The 19,868-nt window shown below is 37.3% G+C and overlaps 1 protein-coding gene across 2 annotated transcripts in view; it reads right to left on the bottom strand.

Annotated features, from left to right (window-relative positions):
- Positions 1–308: 308 nt before the first annotated feature.
- The window catches only part of LOC128653467 (uncharacterized), a 29,542-nt gene continuing 9,982 nt past the window's right edge, over positions 309–19,868 (bottom strand). The window contains exons 4-10 of one of the 2 annotated variants that reach the window (XM_053706781.1): positions 14,090–14,266; positions 10,713–10,872; positions 8,852–9,715; positions 8,406–8,530; positions 3,424–3,479; positions 3,213–3,249; positions 309–2,306 (exon numbers count right to left, since the gene is read on the bottom strand). In XM_053706781.1, the coding sequence (XP_053562756.1) occupies positions 3,216–3,249; positions 3,424–3,479; positions 8,406–8,530; positions 8,852–9,715; positions 10,713–10,872; positions 14,090–14,266 (1,416 nt within the window). In that variant the 3' untranslated portion in view covers positions 309–2,306; positions 3,213–3,215. Of the gene's footprint in view, positions 2,307–3,212; positions 3,250–3,423; positions 3,480–8,405; positions 9,716–10,712; positions 10,873–14,089; positions 14,267–19,868 lie in introns of both variants that reach the window. The other variant, XM_053706780.1, reaches the window with a different exon arrangement.

Raw genomic sequence — 19,868 nt, 5'->3', positions numbered from 1 at the left:
TTTAATCATGGAAACCAGATCATTAGCCCTGAAGGAAAAACTGCAGGAGCGCAAAGGGGACAGATCTCCTTAATTGTGACAATCCTGCAATATGCGGGATTTTTGTAGCGGTTTTGTATTGTTTGTACTTTATGCTGTGTGGGTGGTAAAGAGTTGATGAATATGGCTGACACACGGTAAAACATGTTGGGGTTATTTGACAAAGGGAGGTCAAAGATAAATGAACCCCATAATTATATCACAATGAAAACAGAGTACAGTTAACCCCACATTCTATGGCACCCCTGCCACAAATAAAACTTATCATATTGTGTATTCTTTCTAATATTCTTTTTTTATTAATATAAATAATGCAGACACTGTACAAATACACATATATATAAAAAAACATTTTTTAAATATACACAATTTTTCCATCTTTTTTAAATAATTATTTAAAAATAAACAATGCACAGTTATGATGTTAAAGTATAAAAATACATTTAAAAAAAAAATATTCTAAAACAAATTAAAAAAAAAAACTTTTCGGTTTTCTGCGTCCAGCACAGAAACAAGGCAAGAAGTTTTGAGACACAAAGGCCCATATTTATCAATGTCTGTCGCCGTATTCAGCATTGCACCAGCAGCTCACAAGAGCTGCTGGTGCAACGCCGCCCCCTGCAGACTCGCGGCCAACGGGCCGCCAGCAGGGGGTGTCAATCAACCCGATCGTACTCGATCGGGTTGATTTCCGGCGGTCTGTCCGCCTGCTCAGAGCTGGCTGACAGTGTTATGGAGCAGCGGTCTTTGTGACCGCTGCTTCATAACTGCTGTTTCTGGCGAGTCTGAAGATTTGCCAGAAACAGGGGCCATTAAGCTCCATACAGAACTTGTTAAAAAGAGCCCATAGCATTCTATAAACATACCTTAAAGGGACAGTATACTCCAAAAAAATTATTCTTTAAGAATATAGATAATCCCTTTAATACCCATTCCCCAGTTTTGCATGACTAATTATTATCTATTGACTTGTATTTTAGCCAATTAGGGCTGTATCATGCACAACTCCACAGGAGAGAGCACAATGTTATCTATATGCTACACAAAAATTAGCAGTCTCTTGTTTGTGAAAAGACAATATTATAATAGGCAGTCTGTAGTGGCTTAGAAACAGGCAAAAATTTAGAGGTTTAATTGTTATAAAGTATATTAATATAATAATGTTGGTTGTGCAAAGCTGGGGAATGGGTAATAAAGGCGTTATCTACCTTATTAAACAATAACAATTTTGGTGGAGACTGTCCCTTTAAGAAACAAAAGCACTAATAATTTTAATCCTATACAAATACCAAAACTAAGAATCTCAAAAAAAAAAAAAAAAAAAAAAAAAAAAAAAGACCACATTCACAGATAAGTTAGTAATCCAAGCAAAAGGCACAGAGTTACCATACATCAAATTTGTGAGAGAAAAAATAAACAGTTCATAGAAAGCTGGACGGTTAACATTACTGGAGGGAACAAAAAGTGAAATCCACAGAATAATTTGCGCACTCCATTTCCTTATTAGAGAATCTATGAAGTAAAATACAAAAAATATCGCACGGTTGTTTGACACCACATGAAATGAAAAGTCCTATGCAGAGAGCCCAAAATGTCCAATAAACAATACTGAATCTGGCAAAAAGTTTATTTATTCCTCGGAACATTTTCATGTCATCTTACTGGCTCCCTGTGAGTTATTTTAAGGCCCAAAAGATATCTCTATTTTTTGTTTCCTCATCAGTCTTGTATCAACTTGGCCACCCAATCTAAAATTGGCGTACAGCTTGTACCTTTTTTATTGCCTTATGCATACCCGAAGTGCAAAAAAAAACATACAAAAAAATATATATATTTATATAAAAAAGTTTTTTTTTGTCTAAAATATATACAATTCCACAACAACCTTCAAGTGTATTAATCTGAGACATTATTCTAAGATTTCCTTGAAATCCATGTTCACCACAGTCTCCAAAAATCCATTCTTCAGAAGCAACGTGTTCTTGGCAGAGGTTTATTTTTCTCGCACGTGATCTGTAACTGTATGGACGGAGATCCAAGGCTGGGGAATATAGTTTTCCAGGTATATTTCCTACTGGTAAAGCAAGCAAGACTCTTCTGGCTGTATGTAATGCAAGCTTTGCCAGGTTTAGTGCATCCATTTTTGCAGTTACAGTAACGTACAAGAAGCAACAATAAAGTGACCGTATGCAATTGTCAACACACACACAGTGTTATTTCAACAACTCTGGCTTCCTACTCCAGTTCAGAACTCTGAGTCATCAGCTCTAGAAAAATAAAAGCCAGAAATAATTGTTAGAGATCAAAAAGGAGCAGTAACTGTTAACCTTGCTTACTAAGTAAACAGTCGTACTAAGCCTTCCGCTTATGAAGTAGGCAATAAGATGCCCCACCCTCTCTAAGCAAGTAGTAAATGATTTGCAGCGTCTTTCACTTATTTACTTTCTGTAAAATCCATTTACCAAGTTGAATAAAAAGGGATACTCATGTTTTGTACATACAGTATATATGTTGGTTATGTGTAGGTATATATACATACATACACACACACATAGTGCATATATATATATATACACACACATATACACCCCCACTGAGAGGTTGATTTCTGTTGCTGACTCCTTGTAACATGGATATATTTAGCCTGTACAGCAGTTTTAAAATTTTCAGTAAAGTTGGTGGTAAAAAAAAGTAGCTATCTGTAAACAATTATACACACTCCAGCTGGGGAACACATTAAAGTGGAGAAACTTTTATGGTACTAGCGTCCTTTTAGAGTGATATAAAATCCAACATTTTTCTTGCTTCATGATTCAGATAGAGCATGCAATGTTAAACAACTGCAATTTACTTCTATTATCTCATTTGCTCTGTTCTTTTGATATCCACTGTTGAAAAACATACCTCGGTAGGTTCAGGAGCAACAATGCACTACTGGGGGCTAGCTGCCGATTGGTGGCTTCACACATATGCCTCTTGTCATTGCTGCTCCTTAACAAAGGATATGAAAAGAATGAAGCAAATCTGCCAATATGAGTATAATGGAAAGTTGTTTAAAATTGTTTGATCTATCTGAATCATGAAATCAAAAGTTTGGGTTTTCTGTCCCTTTAAAGTGTGGGTGGTACCTAAATAAAACAACTCCCCTTTATCCTAAAAAAAAGTTTGCTTACCAACTAAACTTCTTCGAGCTCCAACTCTTGCAGGGGCCTAAACAAAAGAAAAAGAAGAAATTAAGTGAATTAGTTTAGAAGGGAGAGTGAAAGAAAAACACTCATTTGAGAGAAGATACAGTCTAGTTGTGGTGAAAATTGGATTATACAGGTTTATGTGAATCATTCAACTGAGATAATAGTAGTGAAAATAAATATCTAATTATCTTACCTTTCCTCTATCAACTCTGAGGCCCGCCTATTCATCCGTTGCTGCCTTTTTAGTTTCTGAAAGGAAGCAAACCATCTTGTAATGCATTTGGAGAGGAATATGCTCCCTCTAATGATTACGTGCCTACTTCCTAATCCCTTCAAACATCAAAAATCCAAACAAATTAGAAACATCACCAACCTTACTCTAATATGTTAAATCATGTCATTTTTAGCACTAGCAATCCTGCATCTCTATCAGTTTAACCCCCCAGCAGAGTTGATAAACAGTTAAAATACCCACTCGGGAGTCGCAGTGAACTGCTGTTCCAGACCGGTATAATGGACTTTTAATCTTCAATTATAGGCATGGACAGGGATCACCAAGCCCCTATTCATATACAAGCCAGTCCAGCCACAACATTCATAAAATGAGACATGATTTAGGGCCAAGTAATGATTTGCTTGAAACATTGTTTGGGCCCTGATTGGCTAAAGAAAATGTCTGTTTTATATGATTTTGTGGCTTAGTCTTCAAATATAAAAAGACAATTCTTATTTATAAATGTTTATAAATGAAAAATTGAATGCAAACTCTGCATTTCATTTTAAGACAAACAACACAAGACTACGGTATCTTTAACCCCACAAACACGGGGGGGTGGGGGTGGGGGGGTTAAACTGTAGTGTAGGGTCAATAGTATTAAAATTACATGCTCTAACAAATTAGAGCGTGTCATTGTTTGATTATAATGGCACTTACAGCAAATAATGTGTGCAATATACTGTAAACTATTTGCTCGTTGGTTTCTCATTATGCATGACAGAAAGCACACCAGAGTACACAATTTTTGGTCACCACAGAATAAAGAGCAATTCATCAATATATCAAATCACTCAAGAATGAATTTGTTGTAAATATAAAAATGTGCAGACCATTTTTAATGGCCATTATTTGATTTGGGCTAGATAACGAGTGGTGCCCCAGCTGTTGCGTGCTAGCGATAAGAGGTTTATCGTGGCTCTTTGCGCTCCTCGGAAGTAGTGGGCGTATTACAAGTTGAAAGTAAATGCATTGCTTGAGCGCAATTAAATTTAACGTGCATCGGGATATCGTGACTTCAGAGCTCGAGTTAATTTTTGTGCTAGACTAAAAAGTTGCACAAAACACATTAAAATTACATTTCAAAGTACAGTTGCACTCATAATAACACTAAATTTTTTTTATTTTTTTTAAATTACAACAAAAAGTTATATGGGCTCAAAGATACAAGGTCTCAGGAGTTAGAAAAAAAGGGCTTTAACATAGAGATACATACATATGCATGTCTAAATATGTATATATATATATATATATATATATATATTATATAAATATATGTTTATATGTGTGTACATATGTATGTATATATATATGTATATATATATATATTCACACACACACATATTTACATACATATATATGCATGCATACATAAATATATACATACATACACACACAAGTGCATTGGAGCCCTTTGCAGTCAACAGCTGAAAACATGAAAAGGCATATTTATTCAATATTCATATTTATTAAAGAGTTAAACTGTGTACTTACTGTAAATATTTCACATTCCACTGTTCTTCACATAAGGGAATATGTTTTATGTATTTATAAATAGACATTCCTTTATATTTATATCTGTATATATCTTTTCCCTTTCTATAAATATATATATATATATATATATATATATATATATATATATATATACCGTATATATATTACCAAAAAAAACATTAGATATATGTATTTATGAATAAATAGAACATATTCTTCTACGTGAAGAGCATTGGAATTGGAAATATTAATATTTAATGTCGGGTTACACATCTGGTTAATCGTGATCGAGTTTGAGTGGCTTGTTGGATGTTAGTTTTTTTTCCACTTTTCACACTCTATTGAAGTCTATGGAGGAATACATTAACACGGTTGCGATATTCTAACTTTGGCTTTTTACTTTCAATTTGTAATACGCGTGCAACCAAAGCTTGCAAAAAACTTTTAGCAGAGTTAATATGCGGGCGGAAGTGAGAAAACGCGCCCCATTCGTAATCTAGCCCTTTTTTGGATGAAAGTCTCTTTAAAGTGACAGAATTAAATTTGACTTTTCTTATATAATGCTTTAGTTTCCATGCTTTATACACTGCCCAATAGACAAACAGAAAAAAGAGTTATAGAACCTTTTTGTTTTGATGGTAATAAGTAGTTTCTCTTATAGTGTTTTGTAATATTATCTGTTATATTTATCAATAAATCATGTTAAACACTATAGGAGCAGTGCGTAAGCATAGGAATACAATTTAATACTGATTGTGACTAAAACTGCTGTTGGAGCAGATTGGTCACGAGAAAAAAGAATGCTTCTATGCACTGTTATACTAATTATTTCTATATTTCATTTGAATTACTGTGACTTGATCGTCTTGGAAGATATTGTACGTTAAAATTTAACTTTTATTGATTATTGGTTTAAAAAGACAGCTTTAGTGGATGATAATACTGCCCTAAAGAATTTAAAAACACACTCACTGTGCTGCGTGACAAAACAGCATGTTATATTTGTGCTGCAAAGGTAGAACTAGTAATGCTGAAAGCAGTAATACTTAAGCTGTGAATATGCACAGAGCTCTATAGTCTCTTGTTCTTTATTTCTTACTGTAGTTTCTATATTATTTAAGTCATATATATGTCATAGATTCTATATATAGTAAGAAATATATTTGCTTTGTGTTGTTGTCCTTTTTTGGGCCTAGCAATTAGTACTGCTTATATATGTTGGTGCTACTAGTGTAAGATCAGGCTAGGGTGGCAGCCGGCACTAGATAACTATAATAATCTAGGTACTTGAAGTTGTTTGTTGTATCACCTGGTGGTAGCAATTGGGTACTCAAACAGTTATCTGAAGATTAAACGCTTTATTTAAAGGCTGTCTCCTTAATAAAATGTCATACGTTATACTATGGCTTCTTTCAGTTATATAACGTTATATTTATGGGATACTGCCTAAGGAGTAATCTTAGCCTTGCAGGGTGTACTGTGTATTTTATACAAAGAGCCAGTGTGTGTAAACACCTCTGCTGTACCGTGCTACTGATTAAGTAGCTTCTATATAATATCAAAGTGAGATTTCCTTGTATTACGGTTTCATGCAACTTGTATTCTTATCGTCTGAAACACTGTGTTGCTAGGTATGTTATACTTATGATTAAACAACTGGTTCTTAGAAGCGTTGCTAGTTAGCCATTAATAGTAGCCAGAGAAAGGCTGTCACCTGAGGCTATAAACAATTACCACTGCATGGACCTACGTAGCTTATTGTTTGCTAAGTACCAAGTACCTATTCAGTATTCTATTGTATTATATATCCTGAATGTGCTATGTTTGGCAAGAAGAACCGTGCCTAATATGAGACAACACCGCCCCCCAAAAGTTAGCCGTAATAAACGTTAGCACCTTCAATAGTACAACTAGTTCTACGTTTACAGATTTATAAATTTTTAAGTATTTTTAGTTTTTTCTAACATGCTGTTATATTAAAGTATAAGGCAACTAGTGAGGCCAGTTAAAAATAGAGGAGACCCCTGACGCGGCGTTTCACTAACGCTTCCTCAGAGGGGTCTCCTCTATTTTTAACTGGCCTCACTAGTTGCCTTATACTTTAATATAACAGCATGTTAGAAAAAACTAAAAATACTTAAAAATTTATAAATCTGTAAACGTAGAACTAGTTGTACTATTGAAGGTGCTAACGTTTATTACGGCTAACTTTTGGGGGGCGGTGTTGTCTCATATTAGGCACGGTTCTTCTTGCCAAACATAGCACATTCAGGATATATAATACAATAGAATACTGAATAGGTACTTGGTACTTAGCAAACAATAAGCTACGTAGGTCCATGCAGTGGTAATTGTTTATAGCCTCAGGTGACAGCCTTTCTCTGGCTACTATTAATGGCTAACTAGCAACGCTTCTAAGAACCAGTTGTTTAATCATAAGTATAACATACCTAGCAACACAGTGTTTCAGACGATAAGAATACAAGTTGCATGAAACCGTAATACAAGGAAATCTCACTTTGATATTATATAGAAGCTACTTAATCAGTAGCACGGTACAGCAGAGGTGTTTACACACACTGGCTCTTTGTATAAAATACACAGTACACCCTGCAAGGCTAAGATTACTCCTTAGGCAGTATCCCATAAATATAACGTTATATAACTGAAAGAAGCCATAGTATAACGTATGACATTTTATTAAGGAGACAGCCTTTAAATAAAGCGTTTAATCTTCAGATAACTGTTTGAGTACCCAATTGCTACCACCAGGTGATACAACAAACAACTTCAAGTACCTAGATTATTATAGTTATCTAGTGCCGGCTGCCACCCTAGCCTGATCTTACACTAGTAGCACCAACATATATAAGCAGTACTAATTGCTAGGCCCAAAAAAGGACAACAACACAAAGCAAATATATTTCTTACTATATATAGAATCTATGACATATATATGACTTAAATAATATAGAAACTACAGTAAGAAATAAAGAACAAGAGACTATAGAGCTCTGTGCATATTCACAGCTTAAGTATTACTGCTTTCAGCATTACTAGTTCTACCTTTGCAGCACAAATATAACATGCTGTTTTGTCACGCAGCACAGTGAGTGTGTTTTTAAATTCTTTAGGGCAGTATTATCATCCACTAAAGCTGTCTTTTTAAACCAATAATCAATAAAAGTTAAATTTTAACGTACAATATCTTCCAAGACGATCAAGTCACAGTAATTCAAATGAAATATAGAAATAATTAGTATAACAGTGCATAGAAGCATTCTTTTTTCTCGTGACCAATCTGCTCCAACAGCAGTTTTAGTCACAATCAGTATTAAACTGCCCAATAGACCTCTCGGATTTTATACCAAAGGTCGATTTAATAAATAAATTGCATTACTCACCCTATAGTTGTGAAAGTAGTAGAGAAAACCGCACAAACACAGTAGGAAGATTACGGTGAAAGGGATGACGATGTACAAATTGCTGGTATTCTGTCTGTCCCCATATTTTCCTGGATTTTGTTTCTCTGTGTCAATGATAGGGAACTGGTTAGAGTCATAATTTGGACCCCAGGCACCATACTCCCTGTCCTTTGATATGACGGCTGCTATCTCTCCCTGTCTATGCATAGGAGACCTGTCATGTACCAAACTGTCTTGGTAAAGAGAGACTTTTGAAATTGAGGTTTGGGATACAGAGTCAGTAGGAGACAGAAGATAAGCATCTAAAGAAGTCTGAGTATGTTTGGTAACTGAAAATGTAGAGGCTGCAGATCCAAGGTCACTGTCCTTTTTCCTCTCCCCCCAAGGCACAGATCTAGAAGACACAGAACTGACCCAAAACTCACTATTTGATCTTGTGTTGATATCAGGTGAACCAGCAGAGGATGTCCCCAAATCACTGCTAGTAGGAGGGTGGGTAGCAGTCATCTGAATTTGTGATATTTCATTTGAAGTTGGTAAAGATCTGCGTATCTTTGTGACAGTGTAGTAAGAAGATGCCCATCCAAGGTCAGACATCTTTGTCTCCGTCTCCCAAGTGTTCTCAGCTCCAGTATGAGAAACATAACTTCCTGTTACTTCAGATGTTTCCTCAAAAGTTTTTTCAGCTGTGTAATCAGTGCTAATAAGTGGAGACTCTGTTGTATTGAGTAATGTCTCTTTATTTGTTACTTTATTAGTATATGCCGAGTTTTCATTTGAAAGAGTCACTGTTTTTGTGATTAAAATATCAGTATCTACTACTTTTGTATTAGAAAGTAACTGGTTTGTAGTTGCCTGTTGATCTTCTGTTTTTGCTAGTGCTGGCTCAACAGTACCACGCAAAAGTGTAGCAATACCAAGCAGAGTTTCCGAGCCAACTTTTTCAACATCCATGTCAGGTTGTGGAACCCCCTTAGAATCGTATGGAGAAGCTGTGTTGGCCAATAAATTCATACATGACTGTAGAAGATTTAGCCTGGTATATGATTCAGTTGACATCTCTGTAAAGGTGATAGGTAACACGTCTGGACTTTGCAGTGTCTGCTGAGGCCTTGTTAACCTATGTTGTGCGTTAGCAGGAACACTCACGCTTGTGTCCATAGTAGAGTGAGCAGTGTTGGGATGAGAGCCTGGTTGTTCTGAGCTGTTAGGGGTTTCTGGCGGCTTTAGCTGAGGAGTGGTGTGATGGATGGGGGGGATTGGGGAAGGACAGTCACACTGAGAGGAACCTGCAAGATTCAGAAAGAAAGGAAAAGGCCTAGATATAGACATGTCTGACTTTATACACACATGACACAGAAGCATGTGCCCGGTTAGTAAGTTAGCTGACGGGACATAGCTGCAAGCTCAATCTTTTTTGACATATTCTAGGCAACATCCAAATGTTTACATTTATGACAAACAAGTGACATATTAATGTTACTCTGTGAACATAAGCATTTAGCACAGTGAGCAGACCACAGTAGTAAGTAATCAAATAATATACCAAAAGTGACTTAAAGTCCAAATGCATAGTGTGTGTGCATTGTGACATGCATGCTTAAAGGGACAATAAAGTAAATTTTAGCTCTTTTCAAATGCCTAAATCTATAGAATATGCTAAATGCTAATATAAGCTAAAATATACTTTTATTTTGTATAGCATTCTACTTAAATAACACCCCTCTGGCCAACTACTGCAAAACTATTTCTCTCTTCATGAGGGGACATTTCCACATCTTATCCAATAGCTGTGCTAGCCATACGGCATTCAATGGCTGACTGCCGTATGACTAGGCTTCATGAATTAAGGGCCTATTTAATTTAATCTATAGATTCAGACTAACATTTGAAAAGAGTACCATCACTTTAAACTTTCATGATTCAGATATAGGAATGCAATTTTAAACAACTTTCCAATTCTATTATCCCTTGTTGAAAAGTACCTTGGTAGGCTAAGGAGAACCAATGCACTACTGTGAGCTTGCTGCTGATTGGTGGCTGCACATATATTATGCTTGTCATTGGCTCACATGATGTTTCAGATAGTTTCCAGCAGTGCATTGCTGCTCCTTCAACAAAAGATACCAAAATGAAGCAAATTTAATAAAAGAAGTAAAATGAAAAGTTTTTTATAATTGTATGCTCTATCGATATCATGAAAGAAAAATATTGGGTTTCATGTCCCTTTAAAAAATTTGCAGAAAACGTGACATTTGCAAAAAGCACAGGACACACATATCTCACCTGAGGATGTTTCTTCTTCATTACATTCCATTTCATCTAGTTTTTGTTTAATTGGGTTTTTAAGAAATTCTTGTGTTTGTATTAAGAGATCCTTTATCATCTGCAATATTTCTATATAAGTCAAAGATTGTTCGGGGCGACAGAGCTTTAGATCCTCTTTCTGGGATGAGAGTCAACATAAAGTGTATGTTTAGTTAAGAGATCATATAGCATTATACATAGCTCTAGATTTGGATTATTTAAACAGATTTGGAAGTTAGAAAATAAACTGCTTCAGAGCATTAGAACACTCATTTTTCTCAGTTAAAAGGGACAGTAAACTTACAGAATGTTATATAATTCTGCACATAATGCAGAATTATAGGACATTATCTTAGCAGCAACTTTATAAATTAAAAGCATTCCGAGATATTTTAGTGTAAAGTTGGACCTTCACTCCAGGCTCTACTGAGCGGGTCTTGGATTCCAAAAGCGATTTGACCACATGCTGGCTAGTCACAGCGAGCTTGATCGCGCTATTGGACTGAATTTAGCTCGCTACCAGACCAGAGCGTGCTACATTAAGTCCAATGGCGCGGTCGGGCACAAACTGACTAGCCGGCGGGTCCACAAAGCACTTTTGAAATCCAAGACCCACTCTACTGAGCCTGGTGTGAAGTCCAACTTTATACTAAAAAAACTTGCAATGTTTTTAATTTATGAATTTGCCGCTAAGAAAATATATATAATTCTGAACTATGTGCAGAATTATATAACATTATTCTGTAAGTTTACTGTCCCTTTAAAATGTTTGGATATGCTCATAATTGTAAGCTACATATTAAGGTTAGGAAATGTCCATACCCATTGGCCTTGTAAATTAAAAGGCCTAAGTCCTTGGTCTTCTAATTTAAAAGGCATAAGTGTATGCAGCCTGTACGTAAAGTTAATTTACTTGAAACTGTAAAAAGCGGACAATAAAATATTACCTCAACATCTTTGTGTAAAATAAGGAAGACGTTTTACTTCAAAATTCTTTCCGCTCACCAGAGTAAGTGCTCTGGGAACAGTTATTCTTCAGCTACTGTCACTTGCATGTTGAAAAAAACAGCCAATGAACTTCAGTGTTCATGTTACAATTTGCTTTACTGTGATTTTGTGAGATTTCACTCAAATCTCATGAGATTTCATAGTAAGCTTCCTTAAAATGAGGAGGGAAATAACATGACGGTGCTTGCACATGCCAGATGCATGCTCTCTTGCAAGTCCTGGGACTATCATCCTGATTGGCTGCTATAAGTATTTACAAATGCATGTGGCCACTGAGTAAATGTTGAGTTAAAATATTTTTCTTATTTACATAGAGATGTTTAGGTGATATTTTCTAGTCAGCATTTTACAGCTATGCTGCATCACTTTCAAGCGTTTAACATTTGGGTATCATGTTAAGGACCATCTAGACATCTATATAATTAAAATTGTCCTGGACGTTAAGGACCATCTTGATGTCTATACATGTTCTAAAGGTCTGAAGAGAACAGACCTTTAAGCACAGACATTTTATGGCATGAGAACAGAGCTAACCATCTACATATTAAACTGTGAGCCATCCGTCTAGTCCCCTAAATCATTCAGGCTGGTTGTAAAAGTAAAAATGTGGCAATAGTGAAAAAAATACTTTGGTCTTTGATGTGCTAACTATCCATATTTTTAAAGGGTTAACTGGTCATTGAGAAAGGGTATGCAAGTTGCAACGATTGGTTGCTGGGGAACTAAAGTTCAATGTGCTATTTTAAGACTTAAAAGGGACACTGAACCCACATTTTTTCTTTCATGATTCAGATAGAGCATGAAATTTTAAGCAACTTTTTAATTTACTTCTATTATCAATTTTTTTCGTTCTCTTGCTATCTTTATTTTAAAAGCAGGAATGTAAATCTTAGGGGCCAGCCCATTTTAGGTTCAGCACCATGGATAGCGTTTGCTTATTGGAGACTTACATTTACCCACCAATAAACAAGCATAACCCAGGTTTTCAACCAAAAATGGTCCGGCTCCTATGCATCACATTCCTGCTTTTTAAATAAAGATAGCAAGAGAACTAAGAAAAATTGATAATAGGAGTAAATTAGAAAATTTCTTAAAATTGCATGCTCTATCTGAATCATGAAAGAAAAATGTTGGGTTTAGTCTTTAAAGTAAGAACATGTATACAAAGCATACTAAATAATCACTTAGACCATTAAACACAGTAGAATGGCATAAGCAATACATTCATAATAAAAAGACAATGTAGAAGCACTTATTTTGAATTTCACGAGTATTAATTTTTTTTCTGTCAAGTTTCAAAATTAGTTTAATTTCCCACTGCATCATGTGACAGCCATCGGCTAATCACAAAATTAATATATTTTATATTCTGTAAATTCTTGCACATGCTCAGTAGGAGCTGGAACCTCAAAAAGTATGCATATAAAAAGACTGCATATTATAATAAAAAGTGAATTGGAAAGTTGTTTTAATTCTGACTTTAGTGTTCCTTTAAGAGTGGTTTCTTTTTTGCCTACAATGTCCCTTAAAAGGACATGAAAATCAACAGTTCAAGATTCAGAAATAGTGAATATTTTCAATTTACATATTTTAGCAAACTGACCTCTTTCTCTTGGTATCTTCTATTGAAACGTGGTTCCTTTTCATGACAGCATACTGAAGCAGTTTTAGAGGACGCAGAAATGTGCACGCTCCTCAGCCCACATCAATATGCTCCCTTGGAAAGCAGCTAACTTTCAACAAACAATGATAAAATTTAAAGGTACATACAATAATATAAGTATAAGAAATATATAAAAAGTTGTAAAAAATTGGGGGGGGGGATTATTCACATTTGATACTAGAAGCGTATTGGGCCATTTTTATGGGGGGTTTTAACTGTAGGTTCAATATGATTCATGAGTTTAATTTTGAATTCCATGTCCATTTGTTGCACTAGACTAGACTACCAGGTTCCAAGCACACAATCTAAGATAAAAGAAATGTTCTTGTAAATATAAAGGTTCCCTAGGCCAGAGGTCCACAAATCTTTTTAAATTGTAGTGGCCAGTAAGAATATTTAGGTGCCAGACATACTTTTAGGAGACAGGCAGTGGTATTTGTATATAGTTATATGAAGAATAACCCAAAAAGAGCCAGGGGTAAAATTCTAGGAGCCAGTGACTCTTGACTCTTGGGTTTGGCAGTTTTCAACTTTGCCTATTTGTAAATATGGCCCTGACTGTAGCCAACCTTTTATAGTACCACATGACTATTAAAAATAGCATTATTTTCACACAATATAACAGGTGTATTTTCTATAAAATGTAAGGTTCATACAAACATTATATTAAATCAGTCTCACATACCGTTAAGTAATCACTCTCATCCTCATTCATTAGTGTGCAGTTATCAATCCCGTTTATTAACAGTTTCTTCAAATCCTCCTTATGGTTAAAATTTCTGGTATTTTTTGCGAAATTCATAAACGTATCAATGATTCCGGGAAGATAATACAAATTACCAATTAGGTAGGAATAATTTGACTGAAAAAAAAAAAAAAAAAAATTAGAAACAGAACCAAAATAAAAAATGCATTATCACTAATCGTATCCTTGTGCCTGCTGCTACTTTAAATAGGAATTCAATGATAACTCATTAAATCACATTTCTAAACCTGCATTAGATATTATAAACAGTAGTCTAAACTTTACTTTCTATTATAAATTCACTATATATATATATATATATATATATATATATATATATATATATATACTGTATATATACACATACACACACTATCTCACAAAAGTGAGTACACCCCTCACATTTTTTAAATATTTTATTATATCTTTTCATGTGACAACACTGAAAAAATGACAATTTGCTACAATGTAAAGTAGTGAGTGTACAGCTTGTATAACAGTGTACATTTGCTGTCCCCTCAAAATAACTCAACACACAGCCATTAATGTCTAAACCTTTGGCTACAAAAGTGAGTACACCCCTAAGTGGAAATGTCTAAATTGCGCCCAAGTAGCCATTTTCCCTCCCCGGTGTCATGTGACTCGTTAGTGTTACAAGGTTTCAAGTGTGAATGGGGAGCAGGTGTGTTAAATTTGGTGTTATCGCTCTCACACTCTCTCATACTGGTCACTGGAAGTTGAACATGGCACCTCATGGCAAAGAACTCTGAGGATCTGAAAAAAAAGAATTGTTGCTCTACATAAAGATGGCCTAGGCTATAAGAAGATTGTCAAGACCCTGAAACTGAGCTGCAGCATGGTGGGCAAGACCATACAGCGGTTTCACAGGACAGGTTCCACTCAGAACAAGCCTCGCCATGGTCGACCAAAGAAGTTGAGTGCACGTGCTCAGCATCATATCCAGAGGTTCTCTTTGGTAAATAGACGTATGAGTGCTGTCAGCATTGCTGCAGAGGTTGAAGGGGTGGGGGGTCAGCCTGTCAGTGCTCAGACCATATACCGCACACTGCATCAAATTGGTCTGCATGGCTGTCGTCCCAGAAGGAATCCTCTTCTAAAGATGATGCACAAGAACGCCCGCAAACAGTTTGCTGAAGACAAGCAGACTAAGGACATGGATTACTGGAACCATGTTCTGTGGTCCGATGAGACCAATATAAACTTATTTGGTTCAAATAGTGTCAAGCGTGTGTGGCGGCAACCAGGTGAGGAGTACAAAGACAAGTGTATCTTGTCTACAGTCAAGCATGGTGGTAGGAGTGTCATGGTCTGGGCCTGCATGAGTGCTGCCGGCACTGGGGAGCTACAGTTCCTTGAGGGAACCATGAATGCCAACATGTACTGTGACATACTGAAGCAGAACATAATCCCCTCCCTTCAGAGAATGGGCCGCAAGGCAGAATTCCAACATGATAAACGACAGCTAAAGAAGCTGAGGGTAAATGTGATGGACTGGCCAAGCATGTCTCCAGACCTAAACCCTATTGAGCATCTGTGGGCATCCTCAAACGGAAGGTGGGGGAGAGCAAGGTCTCTAACATCCACCAGCTCCTTGATGTCGTCATGGATGAGTGGAAGAGCACTCTAGTGGCAACCTGTGAAGCTCTGGTGAACTCCATGCCCAAGAGGGTTAAGGCAGTGCTGGAAAATAATGGTGGCCACACAAAATATTGACACTTTGGGCCCAATTTGGTGTATTCATTTTTGTTGTCAATGGTTTAAACATTAATGGCTGTGTGTTGTGTTATTTTGAGGGGACAGCAAATGTACAATGTTATACAAGCTGTACATTCACTACTTAACATTGTAGCAAAGTGTCATTTCTTCAGTGTTGTCACATGAAAAGATATAATAAAATATTTACAAAAATGTAAGGGGTGAACTCACTTTTGTGAGATACTGTGTGTGTATATATATATATATATATATATATATATATATATATAAACTGTATATATATATATATATATATATATATATATATATATATATATATATATATATATATATATATATATATATATATATATATATATAAACTGTGTGTATATATATATATATATATATATATACACACACAGTTGTGCTCATAAGTTTACATACCCTGGCAGAATTTATGATTTCTTGGCCATTTTTCAGAGAATATAAATGATAACACAAAAACTTTTCTTTCACTCATGGTTAGTGTTTGGCTGAAGCCATTTATTATCAATCAACTGTGTTTACTCTTTTTAAATCATAATGACAACAGAAACTACCCAAATGACCCTGATCAATATCCCTCCAACTTCCCTTATCCCCCAGTCATTTTACAGAGGGACCAAGGAAAAGTAGGAGAAACATCAGGGTATAAAAGGTGCCATAAGAAAATATATAAAAAGGGAGCTGTAATAATGGCATAACTAAAAAATAACATTTTGCTATAGTAAGGAAAGCTGAACCCTTCCAAGAGAAGATATCAAGCAACTCAACCACCAAGGCCTGTACAGAAAGATCAAAGGCTACCATCCCATGTAGATAAGACAAGTGAGACCTGCTCTCCTTCCTGAGGACAGAAAATCAAATGTCATAAAGCTTCAAAGTCACAGAACAGGACAAGGGGTGATAAATCTTCAAAAGGACTCAGATTAGGTGCCGCCCATAAAAAATAAAAAAAATTACGGCGGGGTCGTGGACTCTCCCTACCAGGAAGAAAAGGAATTTATCTGGTAAGCACGACTTAATTCCTTACTGTTGGAAAAACTATACCCAAACTCCAGAGGGCACTGAATGAATAACTGAGGGCACCACAGCCTGCAAAACTTTTCTCCCAAAAGCTGCTTCAGCAGAAGCAAACACATCAAACTTGTAAAATTTAAAAAAAGTGTGTAAGGAAGAACAGGTAGCGCCTTACAAATCTGATCCATTGAGGCTTTGTTCTTAAAATCCCAAGAGGAAGCCACTGATCTAGTGGAATGAGCCGTTATCCTCTCAGGAGGCTGTCGTCCCGCTGTTTCATAAGCTAAGCGGATGACACTACTCAACCAGAAAGATAGAGAAGTCGTAGTAGCCTTCTGCCCCTTACGCTTCCCCGTATAGATGACAAACAAAGAGGAAGATTGTCTGAATTCCTTAGTAGCCTGAAGATAGAACTTCAAGGTACGAACCACATCTAGATTATGAAGCAAACGTTACTTCGCTGAGGAAGGATTAGGACACAAGGAAGGAACAAAAATTTCTTGATTAATGTTACGATTCGACACCACCTTAGGGAGGAACCCTAATGTAGTGCGTAAAACCGCCTTATCAACATGAAAAACCAGATAAGGGAGATCACATTGCAAAGCAGAAATCTCAGAAACTCTGCGCGCAGAGGCAATAGCCAACAAAAAAAGAACCTTCCAAGATAACAATTTAATGTCAACAGTATGCATAGGCTCAAACGGAGCCTGCTGCAAAACACTAAGAACAAGATTGAGGCTCCAAGGCGGAGCCCCAGATCTAAACACAGAGCCTTAAGAACTGCACATACGGAAGCTCAGCCAATCTTTTGTGCAGTAACACCGACGGGGCCGATATCTGTACCTTCAGGGAACTAGCAGATGGGCACTTCTCCAGTCCATCCTGGAGAAAAGATAAAATTCTGGCAACCTTAACCTTATGCCAGGAAAAGTCACTCTTGACACCAGTATAAGTCCTCCACACTTTATGGTAGATAGGACGAGTAACTGGCTTATGAGCTTGAACCAGTGTGTCGATAACTCTCAGAAAACCCTCTCTTGGCTAAGCCTAAGCATTCCAATCTCCACGCAGTCAGCCTCAGAGAATCTAGATTTCGATGAACAAAGAGACCCTGTACCAGCAGATCTCTGCGACAAGGTAACCTCCACTGAAGAGATGAGGACATCCCCACCAGATCCGCAAACCATGTCCTTTGCGGCAACGACGGAGCAATCAGCATCACAGATGCTCGCTTCTGCTTGGTGCGAGCCCCCACATGAGGGAGAATCGGTAATGGAGGAAAAAGATATAGGAGTCTGAATCTCCATGGTACTGATAGGGCATCTATCAATTCCGCCTGAGGATCCCTCGACCCGTAACTGGGTAGCTTGGTATTGAGGCGGGATGCCATGAGATCCATCTACGACGTCCCCCACTTGCTGCATATCTCTGCAAACACCTCGGGATGAAGAGACCACTCCCCTGGGTGAAAGGATATCCTGATGAGGAAGTCCGCTTCCCAGTTGTCCACACCCGGAATGTGGATCACTGACAGTGTACATTTGTTAGTCTCCGCACACTCTAGTATCTGAGATACTTCTCTCATCGCCAAGGAACTTCTCATTTCCCCTTGATGGTTGATATAGGCAACTGAGGTTATATTGTCTGATTGGAAACTGATAAACTGGGACGAACCCAGAAGGGGCAAAGTACTAAAATATTGATCGGAAGGGAGGACTCCTGAGTCCACAGACCTTGTGCCTTCTTGGCACCCCAGACGGCTCCCCAGCCGGAAAGGCGTGCGTCCTTAGTCACAATCTCCCAGGATGGTCTCAAAAAGCACATGCCTTGGGACAGATGATCTGGAAAGAACCACCAGGAGAGCGAGTCTTTAGACAGGCGGTCCAGCACAATCTGTTGAGACAGATCTGAATGGTCGCCGTTCCATTGTGTCAGCATGCATAGTGGTAAGGGTCTGAGATGGAATATGGCAAAAGGAATGATGTCCATGCAGGACACCATGAGTCCGATTACCTCCATACACTGAGCCACTCAGGGTCTCGAGTAGGCCTGGAGGGCAAGACATGCAGAAGTTAGCTTGCATAGTCTGATCTGTGAGGAATATTCTCATGGATATGGAGTCTATTATAGTTCCCAGGAAATTCACCCTTCTACTTGGAGTAAGAACTCTTTTCTAAGTTTATCTTCCATCCATGTAATCAAAGACTGAGAGGGGACTCCGAATTTTCTTCCGCTAAACAAAAAGATGGTGCATGTACCAAGATATCTTCCAGGTAAAGTGCTACTGCAATACCTTGTGTTCTGTCAATGGCTAGAAGAGCCCCCAGAACCTTTGTAAATATCCTGATCCAGAAAAGCAAACCTCAGGAACTGAAAATGTTCCCTGTGAATCGGAACATGAAGAAATGCATCCTTCAGGTCTATTGTGGTAATAAACTGTACTTCCTTAACCAGAGGAAGGATTGACCTATTGTATCCATCTTGAAAGCGGGAACGCTCAGAAACTTGTTTAGGAACTTTATGTCCAGAATTGGACGAAAAAGTTCCCTCCTTCTTTAGAACCACGAAAAGGTTTGAATAAAACCCCAAATCTCTATCTGTTGTAGATACCGGGACAATTACTCCTAGAGAGGAGAGATACCGTACGCAACCTAAGAAGGCAGCCCTCCTAGTCTTGCTGAAAGACTGGAGAGCAGGAATCTGCCCCTGGGCGGATGAGACTTCAATCCTATCCTGTATCCTTGAGATACTAACTCCAGGACCCAAGGATCCTGTACATCCTGGAACCAAGCGTCTGAAAAAAAAGACAGTCTACCCCATACTCGATCCGATCCCAAATCGGGGGCCACCCCTTCATGCCGATTTGTTCTCGGTGGGCTTCTTAGTCTATTTGGACGTATTCTAGGAGTGAGCGGGCTTCCAAGTACTCTTGGGGTGC

The sequence above is a fragment of the Bombina bombina genome, chromosome 3 (assembly GCF_027579735.1).
Source record: "Bombina bombina isolate aBomBom1 chromosome 3, aBomBom1.pri, whole genome shotgun sequence".
In the NCBI taxonomy this organism is placed as follows: Eukaryota; Metazoa; Chordata; class Amphibia; order Anura; family Bombinatoridae; genus Bombina; species Bombina bombina.
Note: the sequence above shows the minus strand (reverse complement) of the source record. Positions and strands in the feature narration are given on the sequence as shown.